An 18,538-nucleotide genomic window follows, 5' to 3' on the forward strand; every position below is an offset into this window, starting at 1 on the left:
CACCACGTTGCCTTTGCTCTGGTGACCCCAGAGCTCCAAGTGCTCCAGCAAAAGCTGCTCCTTCCCAGCCTCCACACCTCTGGATGTTCCCGGCACCCTTTTTCTCTCTCCTGAGGACACCGTTTCTTGCTTCCTTTACAGCCGCCAGTGGGGTGGCCATTTTCTTGCTTACACCCCATACCTTTGCATCTAGAGGCAGCACAGGTGCCCATGCTCCTCGTTGTCACCACCAGACCATTCTCCCTTCCTTCTTCCTAAACCTACAGCTTTGGAGCAGACTATGTGGTGCAGTCCCCTTCTTGCTGTAACCGAACACCAACCCCTGATTCAATCTCTCTTTTACTCTAAGATTTTACCTCCTGGATTATTGTTCTATTTTCTAATACTGCTCCTAACACATTTTTTGGTAATTATTATAGCCATTTGAACGTTCTTCCAACACTGAGGCCTCTCAGTTCCAGGCACACTTCTCTTCCCAAAGGTTTGTACTTTCACTTCACTGAAGCCACTAACTCTCCTGGTCTTGTTATTACTAATAACTATATCCCCTCCATACTCTTAGCTCTATTTTCTGTCACCATCTCCTGTATTTCCAGCCCTCTCCCTTAAGTACCCTGAGTCTAAAAGTTCTTTAACTCCACCAGGCCCTAAAATCCATTAGTGCTACCACCTTTTCACTGTCTTTCAAAGTCCTTTGTATTTTTACTTTCCTCCTTATACAACTAAATTCCATGGCCAATCATTTTCAACTCCTTACATACAACCTCAGGTCAAACGGATTCTCCTTTTGTTTTATTATACTCACATGGCAATTCCAAAACTTGTACCACAAGTGCATCTGTATGTTGTATATGGCTGGAGGGTAAGTATCACTATGATATGTGTGTCAAGCTAAATTCATGACTGTCAACTTCAAGTGGACCATCAATGCTACCATAAAGTCAAAATACATGTACCATTTCATTCATTCTCTCATTCTCTTAAGTGACCACTTCACATCTCCTCTCGTTTCAAAATTCCCATATCTCCTTTCTCACCTTTAATCTCAGCAAAATGGCCTTTACTGATAAAATAGTTGCAACCAAAAGAGTACCACCACAAGTTTCCAACATCTGCTTCTGTTCAAAATACTGTATTTTCTCCTGTTACTAGTGATGGGCTCTCCATATTTCTATCCAAAGCCAACTATTCCATTCCATCCATCCTGCCAACTTAAGGATATCACTCCAGAAATTTTTTGCTCTCTCCTTTGCACCACTAGTTTTCTGTTCTATTCTAGAAAACCCACATTGGGAAATCATCATGTATAATTTCCCCTATTAAAAACAACAACAAACTCTTTGATTCATATTCCCTTCCAGCTAATGCCACATTTCTCTGCTTTCTTGTTTCAGCAAAATTTCCTGTTACCTTGAGTCCTTTCTTCAATTCATCACATGCTATTTTCTCTTGAATTCACTCCACTTAGTCTTTTGAGCCAAATCATTAAAAGTAATTTTGACAGAGTCATCATTGACCTCTATGTTTCAAATATAAAAATATAATATCTTTTGAAATACAATAAATATATTTGAATATAATAGTCAATTTCAATGCACATTATTTTTGACTTATTAGCAGCTTTTGATACAGTCGATCATTCTCTCTTTCTTGTAATAAATACTTTCTCACTTGCCTTACAGAAAAGCATTCTCATTTGCATGTTTTTTCTCCAATGTTGTTGGCTACTTATTTTAATATGCTTTGTTGGTTTCTTCCCATCTCTCTGAACTCTAAATGGTATAATGTCCCAAGTAAATATAAAAGTGTAAGTATATGACATAACAACCTGTATGGTGTCTAGGGCAGCCCCCATAAGTGTTAATATTTATGCAAAGCAATGCAATGAGTGATCATATTGAGTGACATATGTAACAACTGTACATAGCCTTTCTTCAATTCATGCCAGATTTTGCTGCAAAATAGTTCAGGCATTTAGGCACTGAACGTGTCGCAAAAAACTTTCAGTTTCCAATCCTTTATGGAGTTTGAAATTTTAGATAAGGGGTTATGGACCTGTCTTAATTATTAATGGTTAATCAGAAAAGAAGCTGTTTTGGAAAGATAAATACTGAAAAATACTTCACCTCCTCCACACGTGGCATTGCAATCTTCCCAGCCTGTGTGTGTCCACATGAAAAGGGGTTCAGGTGCTTTGGAGCTCTGATTCTCTGGTAGAGGGTCTGATGGGATAGTGTATTCATAATGAAGACCATAATTCTGGTCTTGAAACAGCAGCACCTATAATATATAAAAGTGATGAAGGCAGATGGATCAAAGTAGAGCATTTTCAATGTAAAGCATAAAACTAAGGATACGAATACCTTAAAATGCTTTTTGCATGGTGTGCATGCTCCTTTAATACACAGTAGACTTGAGATATTATGCTTAAACACTGAAATTGTCCTACTTCTGAAAACACTGGAGTTACACACTTACCTTTGACCTAAAGACAGCATGAAAAAATAGCCCACTTGAATAAGGTCAGAGATACCACATCACTTTCTCCCAAGCTGATGGACTAGACAGTCTCTCAAAGCATGGTACATGTATAAGATGACTTTAGTAGGGGGGGACAGGGACATGTGTCCTACATAACATCAAGATATAACCCACGATCTAATATCAAATGAAGCCGTTCCACTCATATAAAAAAGAAAGATGAATAATAAGTCCCTGTGTCAACAGAGGAAGAGAAGATTTTGGGAATCATTTCACTCCATAAGGGTAGAGAACTTCTAAGCCAATTAGAGGACAAGAATTTTATTCCATGTATGCTTACAGTTAAACTTTAACTTTGGCAAGGTTACTAATTTTCCATTTATAATAAAGATCATTTCCTTTGAAAAGAAATTTATGTTAAAAAGAACTTCTAAATGCAAATTAACTTAATAATGGTACAGTTATGTACACATATGTAAACAGTGTAAGAAACCATAAAGGATGTACGAGAATGACTGAACTTTGGGCTACACTGGACTAAACCATAAGCAGGGACCATGTCTGCTTTGTTCTCCCATGGTACCCAGTATCAGGCTAAGAACTGCATCATCATGGGCAAGCATACATATTTTAAATGAAAGAAAAATACCTGAAATATATTCATTTTAAATAAAAGAATGAATGAGAATATATGTTTCTTTATAAATACATTTTCACCAAATATGTCAAACAAGCCCATGGAATATATCACTTCTATGGATCTGAGGATTTATGGAAGCAGTCTATATGACACACTGTGATGTATAAAAACATATATATCTAAATTTTAAATTATGTTAAAGTATTAGAAAACTTTGATATTTAATCTGTATCAAGGTGGTTGTAATGACAGGTTACAGAGTTAACACTTAATAGGAAAAAATTTAAATGAGCCCAGGGTTAATTTTCTTTACTTCTTTTTCTTAAGATTCTGCCTCAATATATTATCAGAAATACTAAGATACATTTTAATATGTGGATTGGGGAACTAGTATGATGACATTATCAATCAACTATATCAACAATAAAAATAATACTTTAAAAATTCATATATACTAACATACTGGGTACTGCTTCTAAGTATATCACAGTGCTTATTTTGGCTTTAAATATCTCATTTCATTTTGCCAGTGACTTTTCAGCTAAATGAGTTAAAAAAGAGAGAGATGGACTCACCTTGTTTATGGAAATAACCAGACTATTACATGATTTTTAAATTGATGAAATGAACATATAAATAAATCATTTGCCAACTTACTTAATTAAATGAAATTCATGTCTTTTTTTCTTAAAAAACTACCTTTTCATCGACAGAACTTTAGATTGTCCTTGAATACCTAATGCCATTTAAAATAAAGACATTGGCTACAAAATCATTAGCTCTTTCTTAAACCATTTGAACTTGGCAGTATTCTTTGCAAGAAGGAAAGTGTGACCGCGTTACAGTTGAGGGGCACATACTGAAGCATGGCAGCAGAAGGTATTGCCTTTCAAAATTCAGTACCAGCTTTCAATCTGTAATAGTCATTAAAGAAAAATATCTTAGAAGTGCAGTTTCCCTTGGATTACTGAATAAATCCAGGTCACATAGATGCCTTCTTTTAGACATAGTTCACTGACTTTAATTATGTTTCATGCTTCCAGGAAAAACCTTGGTAATTACCAGTCAGATTAAGGATTCTGCAGCAAGGAAACTCCCTCTGCCCAACACTGAGGTCTCACATATACTGTTTTAAGATTCTGAATTAGAGGCTCACTAAAAGAGCCTCAGTCTTCTTCCATTAAAAAGAACGTAGTTTACATTCATGTAAGGGAGGCAACCTGATGGCGTTTTCTGCAACCCAATCATTAAACAAATGTTTGTTGTTGATAATGTTGTTATTCTAAGTGACCCAGTCATGGAAAGAGCCAGATATTGGTCATACAATGTTTGTTTCGTCATTTTTTTCCCCTCTCTCCAGATGGCAGAGGGCACAGAGTGGAGTTTCCAATTCAAATTAAATAAAAGGACCCAGAGGAACTGTGGGGAAATGAACAAAATAATTACTTAAAGTATATGCATACTCATGATCCAAGGCTGTCTGGTGTAAAGAACTTAGATTTAAGCTCTGCATCAGGAGAGGCAGCATAGAAGATGGATTAACACCTGGTTTATTCAAAGCTAAATAACTTACTGGGAGGCACTGAGCACAGTATTTAACCTTTTACATACTTAGTGTCTTCTAATCTGTAAAATGGAGTAATAATAATACATACTACACAGGGTTATTTTGAGGATTAAATGCTATAATGAACATAAAGCACTTTTGGATAGGGTCTGACTCTCAGTGCTTGATGGTGTATATTATTACTAGTATTAAGATTCGGAACAGAAGGCCCCCACGCAACTCACCCTGCTCCCTTTATGCATATTCCTGTTGGTAAAGTCTATTGACTGCAGTTCTCTAAAACGTTCTTACTTGAAATGTGGTCAGTGGACCAGCAGTAGTGGCATCACCTGGGAGGTGGTTAGAAATGCAGGTCTCAGGTTCCTCCCCAGAATATGCATTTTAACAAGAACCCCAGGTGATTTGCAGGCATGTTAAAGTAGGAAAAGCAAATGGGGCAGCATGACATTTGAACCTCTGGCTGCTATACTGGCAACACAGATGTCTCCAGTTGAGGAAGAATTCAACTTTAATTGTGTGGAGATATTAAATAATGTGGCACACCACACTCCAAATAAATAGTCAGTTGACTGTATTTTAGAGTTGTTTTTATGTGTGGACTCAAAGAGGTGTTGAAGTGTGTGAATCTCAGACTTTGCCACCAGAAGAAAAAACTCCTGATCCATTAGCATTGACTGCAATGATCAAGGTCAAAAGAGGCATGTGAACCTGCCACGAGCGAGGGCGCAGAGCCCCAATGTCCTGATTCTTTCACTCCAAACTCAGACCAATCTTCTGCTACATGGTAAAGAAACTTATTATCCCAAACATTCAAATTATCATAATTCTTTACAGGAATCACTTAACCTAGTAAGAACATAATGGGGTAACTGGAAGCCTTGTTAGATATTTATCAAATGTTTTCCCCCGGGAACAATACCATTTTATCAAAGGTATTTTATACAGATTCAGGCAATGCCCATTTCACAGATGTATGAAATGCTACGGTTTGCCATATTATAGCACTCTCTTTATAGACATCCACTCTGGTTAGTAAACATATGTTTTTAGGGAAAGAGGAACCTTATTGCCTGCTAATTCACTTCTACTGTGAGTCTGTGAATTCCCTAAAATATCGTGTTCCTTTCGTAATAATTTCCATTTTTAGACATCTTGATTTCAAACACGTTAAAAAACCCTAAAAACCCACCTCACCTCTTAAATAATTTTAAATGTTTACTTGACAATTCAAATTTGGAAAAAAGATAAGAGAAGGCACGGTGGGAATGTCCTTTGTCATAGGAAGTTGCTTATGCAATGTTATCGATTCGTTCCCTCATACCAGGAGGTGTAATGGTGATGTAGTAGGACCTTTGGCGGAGATCTTCTCCCAGAGACCTCGTCTTACATAATGGACAGTAGTTCCCGCTAAGTTGAATGCTCCAGAGTGTTCAATCTTCCAGTCACTATTAATAGACTGTTTTCCAGTGTCTCGGAGAGCTATAAAAAGGTTATAAAATATTATGAGATTAACAAGTCAGCATCATTAATCACTATCCACTTTGCATGATTTTGTTTAAAGCATTTCATTCATTTCTAAACTAAATGGTCAACACTCCCTGATGTAAAACATGAGGAATCTCCTCTTTGGGAAAGTCTGCAATCACAGCAAATGCCACAGGAAGTTCTCCTTCTCTCCTGAAGCTGTCCACAAACCACAGTCACGTTTATCCTTGCCTCCTCCAACCGCCTTTAAACACTTGATGTCTATAACCTTATTTTGTGTCCCTTAATCATTTATTCTTTAACAACATATTATTATTTTAAAGGCTATGTGTGTCTGTGTTGTCTATGCAATGATCCTATGAACAATGTGAAGGCTGGTACTACGTCTTATACATGCTCTGTATCTCCTATGCCGCCCAGGAAAGAGTGTGACGACAGAAAGATCATGACATGGAATGTTAACTAACAGATCAGAATGACAGGGTTATGTTCAATACAAAACAATTCAAAGATAATGTGTTAGTTCTAAAAACAGAACTCAGAACCTTTAAACATCCCTAGTTTGTGATTTATTGTGTACAAGAATAGAGGATAAATGCTAATTCTCACCCACAAGCAGCCATCATTTGTATGAAACTTTATGGAGTAACTTTGTTTACCTATACTTTTTGTTCTCTTTTTCTTTTTTGACCTGATCTGTGCTACTATTTAAATGAGATTCATAACGTGGAAGTGACATGCCACGATTATCATTTAAAATTAAGGATTCCTTCCGTTTTTTCCAAATGATTTTATTTTTTATTTAAACTTTACACTCTCCCATATAATTGAATTTCTCTTTCAAAAACATTTACCTGTGGAAGCAACCTAAGTGTCCATCATTGGATGAATGGATAAAGAAGATGTGGCACATATATACAATGGAATATTACTCAGCCATAAAAATAAACAAAATTGAGTTATTTGTAGTGAGGTGGATGGAGTTAGAGTCTGTCATACAGAGTGAAGTAAGTCAGAAAGAGAAAAATAAATACAGTATGCTAACACATATATATGGACTCTAAGGAAAAAAAAAAAAAAAGGTCAGGAAGAACCTAGTGGTAAGACAGGAATAAAGACACAGACCTACTAGAGAATGGACTTGAGGATATGGGGAGGGGGAAGGGTAAGCTGTGACAAAGTGAGAGAGTGGCATGGACATATATACACTACCAAACGTAAAATAGATAGCTAGTGGGAAGCAACCGCATAGCACAGGGAGATCAGCTCGGTGCTTTGTGACCACCTAGAGGGGTGGGATAGGGAGGGTGGGAGGCAGGGAGATGCAAGAGGGAAGAGACATGGGAAAATATGTATATGTATAACTGATTCACTTTGTTATAAAGCAGAAACTAACACACCATTGTAAAGCAATTATACTCCAATAAAGATGTTAAACTCTAAAAAAAAAATTTACATGAAGATTCATCGAAGGTTTTTATGTCATAATGCTAAGAAAATGTTTTGATAATAAGCCAATAAATCTTCTAAAATATTATTTAAGCCAATCTCTATTTATTGAATGTTTGAGGATTTCCAACTTTTTAATATTGTAAATAATGCTCAGATAAATACACTGTACACTAAATATTTGTATACCTGAATACTTCCCTTGGATAGATTCCCAGATTTGGAATTACAGAGTCAAAGAAATCAAACATTTAAAGATTTGGAAAAACAATTTCAAATTGATTTTAAAAAGTTTGCAAGAATTTATGCTTTCATAACAGTGACTGAGAGTGTCCATTACTGAACACCTCCTTGAAAGCACCTTTCTTCTTGTATAATATTTAATCATGCCTAAATCATTGCTTATCAAGCATCCGCTATAAATCAGGAAATACTCAAAGTTCTGGGACTTCCCGAATGAACAATAGAAATATGTTCTCTGGCTTCATAGAACTTATCATCTAACTAGCAAACCAGATATTAATCAAGTCATAAGTAACCAACTAATTATAATTACACTGAAACTTGTGAGGGAGGAATCAGGAAAGGCTTGCCTGAAGGATGTCATTTATGGAGGATGCTAGCCAGGGGAAAAGAGAAACATAGAAAGAGCGTTCAAGACTGAGGGAACTACAGATGCAAAGGTCACCATTGCAGCTTGGTGAGAATCAGGTAGCAAATGTGCAGATGCCACATGTACTGAAGTGGATCATGAACTCATGAGGCTGGAGAGTAAGGAATAGCCAGATCTTATAGGCCTTGTTAAATTTTAGAGGTTTTTTCCTGAGAAAAAATATAAAACTATACAAGATTTTGAACAATATTGTACAGAAAATGGACTTGCATAGGACAAATTTGTATAGAGAAGACAGAATAGCAGCCCAATGGAAAGTAATGGTGGCTTGGCTTAAGGTAGTAGAGAAAAGTGCAAAGAGGAATTTAGGAGTGAAATTGATAAAATATGATGATGACTTGGTTGTCCTGTGTGAAAGGAAGTGTCAGGAATGATGCCAGGTTTCTAGTATGAGAAACAGTGGGTTATAAAAGCAAACAGTGAGATTGGAAAGGCTAGCAAAAAAAATGATTGAGGAGAAATATCAGGATTTGAATTTTGAACAATCCAGATTTTTAGAAAAGTCTCTTTTTGCTATTGAGGTTAAAGATATTTTTCATTTGCTTGTTAGTTATTTGCCTTTTAAATTTAAATTAATTAAGCAAATTATAAATTATCTGTGAAGGTTTTTTGGTCCACTAAGAGATTTTTCTGGAGTTTATATTCTCATTATTATAAGCAACATGTTAATAAAAGTATTGAAATTTTACCTCTTAATTTCTACCAAGTAATATCTTTATCACATACTGCATATAAAGTATAATGTTTTAGATGAAATATTAAGCATAAATATTTTCAGATGTATGAAAAATATATAAGTACTAATGTTTACCTTGAATTTTAAACTTGAAAGGGAAATACGTTGCCAGAAACTCTCAACACTTTGCAAATAGCTCTTACCATCTACAAATGGATATACTTCTGATAATGTTAGATTGATTAAAAAAATAATGATTTTGCCTAAAAGGTAAAGTACTTCTTGCATTTCTCTAAGGTCTATTAAATATTCTGAGAGTCTTTTCGGCCTAGATTTGTACTGCGGCCAGTATAATTCCATTCTTTTTTCCTGTATCTCAACATATATTCATGGCACTATTATAAAGGAATATTTCCTGAAAATCGCTAAGAAAAATGCCTTAAAAACCTTTTGTGGTGACGACAGTATAATGTTGAGACTCAACTGGTATTCTGGAATTCAGCATTCCCCGCCCAAATGCCACATGCATGTATCTGAAAACCCACACAATTTATAAGCTTAAGAGCAAACTTACATGCAGACTCAATACTCTGGGTGTGTGGTGTTTCCTGGTTTTGGTTTTTAATTCATTAGCTTAAAAACGTTTTTAGAAAATCTGTTTCTGGCCATAGCTGAATAACTGGAACTGCACTATCTCTCCCCCTGTAAACAACTAGAAAACTAGACAGTATATGAAACAACTGTTTCCAGACACTGGACAATGGACAACAGAGAACTGTGATCCCTAAGAGGAGGAGACCAAATGCTCTCTAAAATTAGTTGACTTTCTGCCCGAAGATATTTAGCAGGCCCCACCACAGAGAGGGGGAACTCAAGCAGAGCACAGATAACAAGGGCTTCAGCGAGATGAGGACACAGAGAATGGAGTTCAAACTGGCTAAGGCAGCTGGAATCTGTTTTATTGAGTACTGGAGAAGAAGGAGCAACACAGCGACGGGCTTCAAAATATTTCATAAGTTGACATAGTGTGAGGGACATAACCTAGAGGATTTCACTTATTTATGCTTGCTGTGTAGAGACCTCTATCCTATTTAAGCTGCAACAGCCTCCTTATATACTCTCACTGTTTACACTTAACTATCAGCCCTATCATTTATCAATTCATCTTATTGTCTGTCTTTGAGCCCTTAAAGTCTTTCGTTTCCACTTTTATGTCTCTTTTGGAGGTTACCTTAAACCTTAGTAGTTTATGTAATGACCTAATGGAAAGAAATGGGAATAACCAGGTACCTGGCAGGTAGGACACAATAGAGTTTTCATAGGACACAGGGAATATGGGCGACAGGGGGGTAGTGTCAAGTGCATGCTATTTCATAATTATCTTTTTGTTTTATATTACGGAAGTTAACTACCTTCTAATTCCTACAACACTATCCATTAACATCAAGCAGCATGGTATACACCAAATATTGGCAACTTAAACTTCTACAACAGAATTTCTTAGAGCCACTCAAAAATAACTGTTTCATTTGTTTCATCCTTCATCTGTCAAAAATTTTTGTGGCAGAAACTATCATGGTAGTTTAAAGGAGAATGATCTCAGTTTACTTGCACTACTCTTTTAAAGTCTTGAGTTTCTATAAATCCTAGAGTTAACTGATTATTACTAAATTCTTAAGAAACAAAAGAAGTCTTTTTTCCTAAAAGTTCTGGTATTTTTCAAGGAAACGAAGTGAACCATTAACAAACAGAATGCATTTTTTTCTATGATACGGTAATTAGGAAAACCAACCAAAATACGAATATGATAAAAGCAAAAGAAAAAAATCTGCAAAGGTGTTCCTTTGAGCCTGAAACTAAATATTGCACTAAGTTGCAAATAAGTGGGGTGAAATTACGCAAGGCTGGGAAAAGAGTAACTACCTAGGACCTGTAAACTGCACAACTACTGGAGCTTGCGTAGGGTTGGAAGACATATGCATTCTATGCTATCAGAGTGAAGATATCTTACTGAACATACAGACTCTTAAGAGGAGAACCTAGAAAGGCTGCATATTAGAAATAAAGCTGGTCTAGTCCTAGAATAAAGGCTCCCTGAAAAGGGAGCGTAGGCACAAAAATTATTTGAAGACATAGTGTTCAAAATTTTTCCAAATCTGATATAAACCATAAACCTACAGATCTGAGAAGTACATTGGAACCCAAACAGGATAAGCATAAAGAAAGCCATACCAAAGCACAATACAATCAAACTGCTAGCACACAATGATAGGGAGAACAATCTTAATAGTGGCCATATTTAAAATAGATAACCAACAAGGACTTACTGTATAGCACAGGGAAATCTACTCAATATTATCTACAACCTAAATGGGAAAGGAATTTGAAAAAGTATAAATGCATGTATACATATAACTGAATCACTTTGCTGTACACCTGAAACTAACACAACATTGTTAATCAACTATACTCCAGTATAAAATAAAAAGTTAAAAAAATAAAAGATAAAAAGCATGGAATCATAAAAAAAATAGTGGCCAAAAAGGAAACAGGCATATTAGATATAGGGGAAAAAAGATTTAAGAATTCCCTGGTTATACCATTACAACTAATGCAAGCCAGAAGACAATGAATCGTTACCTTAAAGTGAAAAAACAAAACAAAACATAGTAAAACAAAACAAAATATAGAATTCTATGTTCAGTGAAAATATCCTTCACATATGAAGGTGAAATAAATATACTGTCAGACAAACAAAATCTGAGAAATTTGGCTGCCAGAAGACTTTCTCTACAAGAAGTATTAAAGGATGTTCTTCAGGCTAAAAGAACATGGTTCTAGATGGAAACAGGGGTCTATGTGAAGGTATGAAGAATGCTGGTACTGGTAAATGTACAAAAATATATAAGCATGTCCTTATTAGTTGTCTATTTTATAAGGACCTACTGTATAGCACAGGGAACTCTTCTCAATACTCTGTGATGACCTACATGGGAAAAGAATCTAAAAAAGAGTGGGTATATGTTTAACTGATTCACTTTGCTGTACAGCAGAAACTAACACAACATTTTAAATCAACTATCCTTAAATAAAAATTTTTAAAAATTAAAAAATAAAAACAAATATATGTAATTTTTTCATTAATAAGTTCTTTATAGTATAATTAACTATTTAAAGCATAAATAGTTACAATGTATTTTGGTGCTTAAAGCATATGTAGAAATAAGTTGATTATATAAAATGTAGAAATAAAATGTATAATAGCACAAAGGAGGGGAAGGAGGAAAAGGGAACTAAGCTGTTCTAAGGAACTTACATTACATGTAAAGTGGCACAATATAATCTGAAGAGAGACTATAATAAGTTAAAAACTCATACAGTAAAGCAATCAATGAAAATATAAAACATGAGCTATACATGGCTAATAAGCAAATAAAGGAGATTAATGGAATACTAAAAAAAAAAAATCCAACAGAAGCCAGATAAAGAGGAAAAAAGGAATAGAAAGGAATGAAATACATAGAAAAATTCAATATTCACATAATTATATTATGTTTAAATGTACTATGATATTAGTTAGGATAGATTATCAGGCCAGAGGGCCAACTATATTCAATTTACAAGAATGTACTTTAAAAATGAAAGATAGGGAGATTAAACCTAAAAGGACAGAAAGAATTAAGCATGCAACACTAATCAAAAAAGATGTATTGGCTATATTAATATCAGATAGCATGAACTTCAGGTCAAGGAATATTCTAAGATCAAAAGAGAATTTATTAAAATGTCATTTAAATTTAAATTACTTTAAATGTAAAATCTCAAATGACATTTAAAATTTATTAAGGAGATCATAAAATCCTAAGTGTGTAACAAAGCATCAAAATGCGTGAAGCAAAAACTAACATAATTGAAAGGAGATATAGAAAAATCTACAGTTTTAATCAGAGATTTCAATATTTCTCTTTCCTTAGATGATAAAAGAAGAAAATCCATAAGAATATAGAACTCTTGAACCAAATGGAGCCAAATGATATTTAGAGAAGAGTCAGCATTGTAGAATATAATTTTTTTTTCAAGTATAAATGAAACATTAACCAATACAAGCCATAGGCCATGAAACAAGTCTCAGTTGAAATCAGGCAGTACAGCTGACCCTTGAACATGTATGTGAACTGCATGGGTCACTTATACACGGATTGTTTTCAATGGTAAATACTTCACTACTACATGATCTCCCATCCCCACCTACCCTGATGTCTGAATTTACAAATGCTGAACTGAATCGCAGATAGCGAGAAACGGTATATATGGAGGAAGAGACTATGTTGAGGTCTGACTATAAATTATACTAGGATTTTCGGCTGTATGGAGGGTAGGCGTCCCTAACTCCCATGTCGTTCAAGGATCAACTACATATTCCCTTTCCACGCAGATTTAAACTGGAATCAATAACAAAATATCTACTAGAAAATCTACAAATATTTGGAAATTAAACAATACAGATACAAATAACCCATGAGTCAAAGTAGAAACCACAATGATAATTTGAAAATATTTTAAACAAAAAGTATGACCTACAAAAATTGTGGAATGCAGCTAAAGCAATGCTTAGAAAAACTGTCATATTAGCAAAGAAGAAAGGATTAAAATCAATTACCTAAGTTTCTAACTTAAAATGGTATTGAAAAAATCGATTTAAACCTAAAGTAAGTAGGAAGAAAATAATAAAGACCAAAAGTCAATTGAATAGAAAGCACATTAACAATAGATGCAATTAATAACACTAAAAGTTGGTTATTTCAAAAGATCAAAAACGGATAAAACTCTAGTTTGACTGATTAGGAAAAGAAGACAAAAATTAACAACATCAGAAATGAGAGGAGAAATATTGCTATAGTGCATATAGACACTGTAGCGTTATAAGGACATATTATAAACAACTTCAAGACAATAAACTTGATAAGTGAAATAAATAAGTTCTTTGAAGACACCAATTACCAAATCTGTCACAAGAATTAAAAGAACATCTGACTAGTTATAAACACAAACACCCACACACACACACATACTAAAGAAATTAGGCTGGAATTCAAAAACCTTCCCAGAAAGAAAATACCAATGTTCAAACATTTAAGGAAAAACAGTACCAGTTTTATACAAAATTTACTACAAAATAGAAGAGGAGGGGCACAAGGGTTCTTCAAATGTACTAAAAATGTTATTTTTCTTAAGGTAGGTAATAAATATAAACATTTGTACTTTACTATTTCCTTTATAACTAACTATTGATTAAGAATATTTGTTTCTATCTATTAAATATTCATGAAAATTACATTTTTATATATTCTGGACACAAATCCTTTTCATGATAAATTTATTGCAAATATTTTTCTCTGAGACTATGGCTTGCCTTTTTATTTTCTTAATGATGTCTTTAAAAGAACAGTAGTTTATTTATTTATTTATTTAATTTGTATTCAATTATTTTTCAAATCTCACCTTCTCTTTATTTTTTTTAACATTTTTATGGGACTATAATTGCTTTACAATGGTGTGTTAGTTTCTGCTTTATAACAAAGTGAATCAGTTATAAATATACATATATCCCCATATCTCTTCCCTCTTGTGTCTCCCTCCCTCCCAGCTGCTTATCCCACCCTTCTAGCTGGTCACAAAGCACCGAGTTGATCTCCCTGTGCTATGCGGCTGCTTCCTACTAGCTATCTATTTTACATTTGGTAGTGTATATATGTCCGTATATACACTGCCACTCTCTCACTTTGTCCCAGCTTACCCTTCCCCCTCCCCGTGTCCTCAAGTACATTCTCTAGTAGGTCTGCATCTTTATTCCCGTCTTGCCCCTAGGTTCTTCATGACCATTTTTCTTTTTTTTACATTCCATATATATGTGTTAGCGTACGGTATTTGTTTTTCTCTTTCTGACTTACTTCACTCTGTATGACAGACTCTAGGTCCATCCACCTCACTACAAATACCTCAACTTCGTTTCTTTTTATGGCTGAGTAATATTCCATTGTATATATGTGCCACATCTTCTTTATCCATTCATCTGTCAATGGACACTTAGGTGGCTTCCATGTCCTAGCTATTGTAAATAGAGCTGCAATGAACATTGTGGTACGTGAATCTTTTTGAATTATGGTTTTCTCAGGGTATATGCCCAGTAGTGGGATTGTTGGGTCGTATGGTAGTTCTACTTTTAGTTTTTTAAGGAACCTCCATACTGTTCTCCATAGTGGCTGTATCAATTTACATTCCCACCAACAGTGCAAGAGGGTTCACTTTTCTCCACACCCTCTCCAGAATTTATTGTTTCTAGATTTTTTGATGATGGCCATTCTGACCAGTGTGAGATGATATCTCATTGTAGTTTTGATTTGCATTCCTCTAATGATTAATGATGTTGAGCATCCTTTCATGTGCTTGTTGGCAATCTGTATATCTTCTTTGGAGAAATGTCTATTTAGGTCTTCTGCCTATTTTCGGATTGGGTTGTTTGTTTCTTTGATATTGAGCTGCATGAGCTGCTTGTAAATTTTGGGGATTAATCCTTTGTTAGTTGCTTCATTTGCAAATATTTTCTCTCATTCTGAGGGTTGTCTCTTCATCTTGTTTATGGTTGCCTTTGTTGTGCAAAAGCTTTTAAGTTTCATTAGGTCCCATTTGTTTACTTTTGTTTTTATTTCCATTTCTCTAGGAGGTGGGTCAAAAAGGATCTTGCTGTGATTTATGTCATAGAGTGTTCTGCCTATGTTTTCCTCTAAGAGTTTGATAGTATCTGGCCTAACATTTAGGTCTTTAATCCATTTTGAGTTTATTTTTGTGTATGGTGTTAGGGAGTGTTCTCACTTCATTCTTTTACATGTAGCTGTCCAGTTTTGCCAGCACCACCTACTGAAGAGGCTGTCTTTTCTCCATTGTATATACTTGTCTCCTTTATCAAAGATAAACTGACCATATGTGCATGGGTTTATCTCTGGGCTTTCTATCCTGTTCCACTGATCTATATTTCTGTTTTTGTACCAGTACCATACTGTCTTGATTACTGTAGCTTTGTAGTATAGTCTGAAGTCAGGAAGTCTGATTCCTCCTGCTCCATTTTTCTTGCTCAAGATTGCTTTGGCTATTCGGGGTCTTCTGTGTTTCCATATAAACTGTGAAATTTTTTGTTCTAGTTCTGTAAAAAATGCCATTGGTAGTTTGATAGGGATTGCATTGAATCTGTAGATTGATTTGCATAGTATAGTCATTTTCACAATGTTGATTCTTCAAATCCAAGAACATGGTATATCTCTCCATCTATTTGTATCACTTTTAATTTTTTTCATCAGTGTCTTATAATTTTCTGCATACAGGTCTTTTGTCTCCTTAGGTAGGTTTATACCTAGGTATTTTATTCTTTTTGTTGCAATGGTAAATGGGAGCGTTTTCTTAATTTCACTTTCAGATTTTTCATCATTAGTGTATAGGAATGCAAGAGATTTCTGTACATTAATTTTGTATCCTGCTACTTTAGTAAATTCATTGATTAGCTCTAGTAGTCTTCTGGTAGCATCTTTAGGATTCTCTATGTATAGTATCATGTCATCTGCAAACAGTGACAGCTTTACTTCTTCTTTTCTGATTTGGGCTCCTTTGATTTCCTTTTCTTCTCTGATTGCTGTGCCTAAAACTTCCAAAACTATGTTGAATAATAGTGGTGAGAGTGGGCAACCTTGTTTTGTTCCTTATCTTAGTGGAAATGGTTTCAGATTTTCATCATTGAGGATGATGGTGGCTGTGGGTTTGTCATATATGGCCTTTATTATGTTGAGGTAAGTTCCCTCTATGCCTACTTTCTGCAGGGCTTTTATCATAAATGGGTGTTGAATTTTGTCAAAAGCTTTCTCTGCATCTATTGAGATGATCATATGGTTTTTCTCCTTCAATTTGTTAATATGGTGTATCACACTGATTGATTTGCGTATATTGAAGAATCCTTGCATTCCTAGGATAAACCCCACTTGATCATGGTGTATGATCCCTTTAATGTGCTGTTGGATTCTGTTTGCTAGTATTTTGTTGAGGAATTTTGCATCTATGTTCATCATCATACTGGCCTGTAGTTTTCTTTTTTTGTGACATCTTTGTCTGGTTTTGGTATCAGGGTGATGGTGGCCTCGTAGAATGAGTTTGGGAGTGTTCCTCCCTCTGCTATATTTTGGAAGAGTTTGAGAAGGATAGGTGTTAGCTCCTCTCTAAATGTTTGATAGAATTCGCCTGTGAAGCCATCTGGTCCTGGGCTTCTGTTTGTTGGAAGATTTTTAAGCACAGTTTCAATTTCAGTGATTGTGATTGGTCTGTTCATATTTTCTATTTCTTCCTGGTTCAGTCTCGGCAGGTTGTGCATTTCTAAGAATTTGTCCATTTCTCCCAGGTTGTTCATTTTATTGGTATATAGTTGCTTGTAGTAATCTCACATGATCCTTTGTATTTCTGCAGTGCCAGTTGTTACTTCTCCTTTTTCATTTCTAATTCTATTGATTTTAGTCTTCTCCCTTTTGTTCTTGATGAGTCTGGCTAATGGTTAATCAATTTTGTTTATCTTCTCAAAGAACCAGCTTTTAGTTTTATTGATCTTTGCTATCGTTTCCTTCATTTCTTTTTCATTTATTTCTGATCTGATCTTTATGATTTCTTTCCTTCTGCTAACTTTGGGGTTTTTTTGTTCTTCTAACTGCTTTAGGTGTAAGGTTAGGTTGTTTATTTGAAATGTTTCTTGTTTCTTAAGGTAGGATTGTATTGCTATAAACTTCCCTCTTAGAAGTGCTTTTGCTGCATCTCATAGGCTTTGGGTCGTCATGTTTTCATTGTCATTTGTTGCTAGGTATTTTTTGATTTCCTCTTTGATTTCTTCCATGATCTCTTGGTTTTTAAGTAGGGTATTTTTTAGCCTCCATGTGTTTGTATTTTTTACAGATTTTTTCTTGTAATTGATAGCTAGTCTCATAGCGTTGTGGTCAGAAAAGATACTTGATATGATTTCAATTTTCTTAAGTATCAATTAAGTCCATGTTGTTTAATGTATTATTTAAATCTTGGGTTTCCTTATTTATTTTCATTTTGGATGATCTGTCCATTGGTGAAAGTGGGGTGTTAAAGTCCCCTACTATGATTGTGTTACTGTCGATTTCCCCTTTTATGGCTGTTAGTATTTGCCTTATGTATTGAGGTGCTCCTATGTTGGGTGCATAAATATTTACAATTGTCATATCTTCTTCTTGGATTGATCCCTTGATCATTATGTAGTGTCCTCCTTTGTCTCTTGTAATAGTCTTTGTTTTAAAGTCTATTTTGTCTGATATGAGAATTGCTACTCCAGCTTTCTTTGATTTCCATTTGCATGGAATATCTTTTTCCATCCCCTCACTTTCTGTCTGTATGTGTCCCTAGGTCTGAAGTGGGTCTCTTGTAGACAGCATATATATGGGTCTTGTTTTTATATCCATTCAGCCAGTCTATGTCTTTTGTTGGGAGCATTTAATCCATTTACATTTAAGGTAA

At 34.9% G+C, this 18,538-nt stretch overlaps 1 protein-coding gene across 1 annotated transcript in view; it reads right to left on the bottom strand.

The window, feature by feature from the left end:
- ADAMTS19 (ADAM metallopeptidase with thrombospondin type 1 motif 19) overlaps positions 1-18,538 on the bottom strand; it is a gene marked incomplete at its 5' end in the record, with an annotated part of 296,563 nt that overhangs the window by 52,704 nt on the left and 225,321 nt on the right. The window contains 2 exons of the mRNA XM_082457829.1: positions 2,127-2,280; positions 6,010-6,167. Of these exons, the coding sequence (XP_082313955.1) occupies positions 2,127-2,280; positions 6,010-6,167 (312 nt within the window). The remainder of the gene's footprint in view (positions 1-2,126; positions 2,281-6,009; positions 6,168-18,538) is intronic.

This window comes from Balaenoptera physalus (genome assembly GCF_965194825.1).
Source record: "Balaenoptera physalus genome assembly, chromosome: 3".
NCBI classification, from domain to species: Eukaryota; Metazoa; Chordata; class Mammalia; order Artiodactyla; family Balaenopteridae; genus Balaenoptera; species Balaenoptera physalus.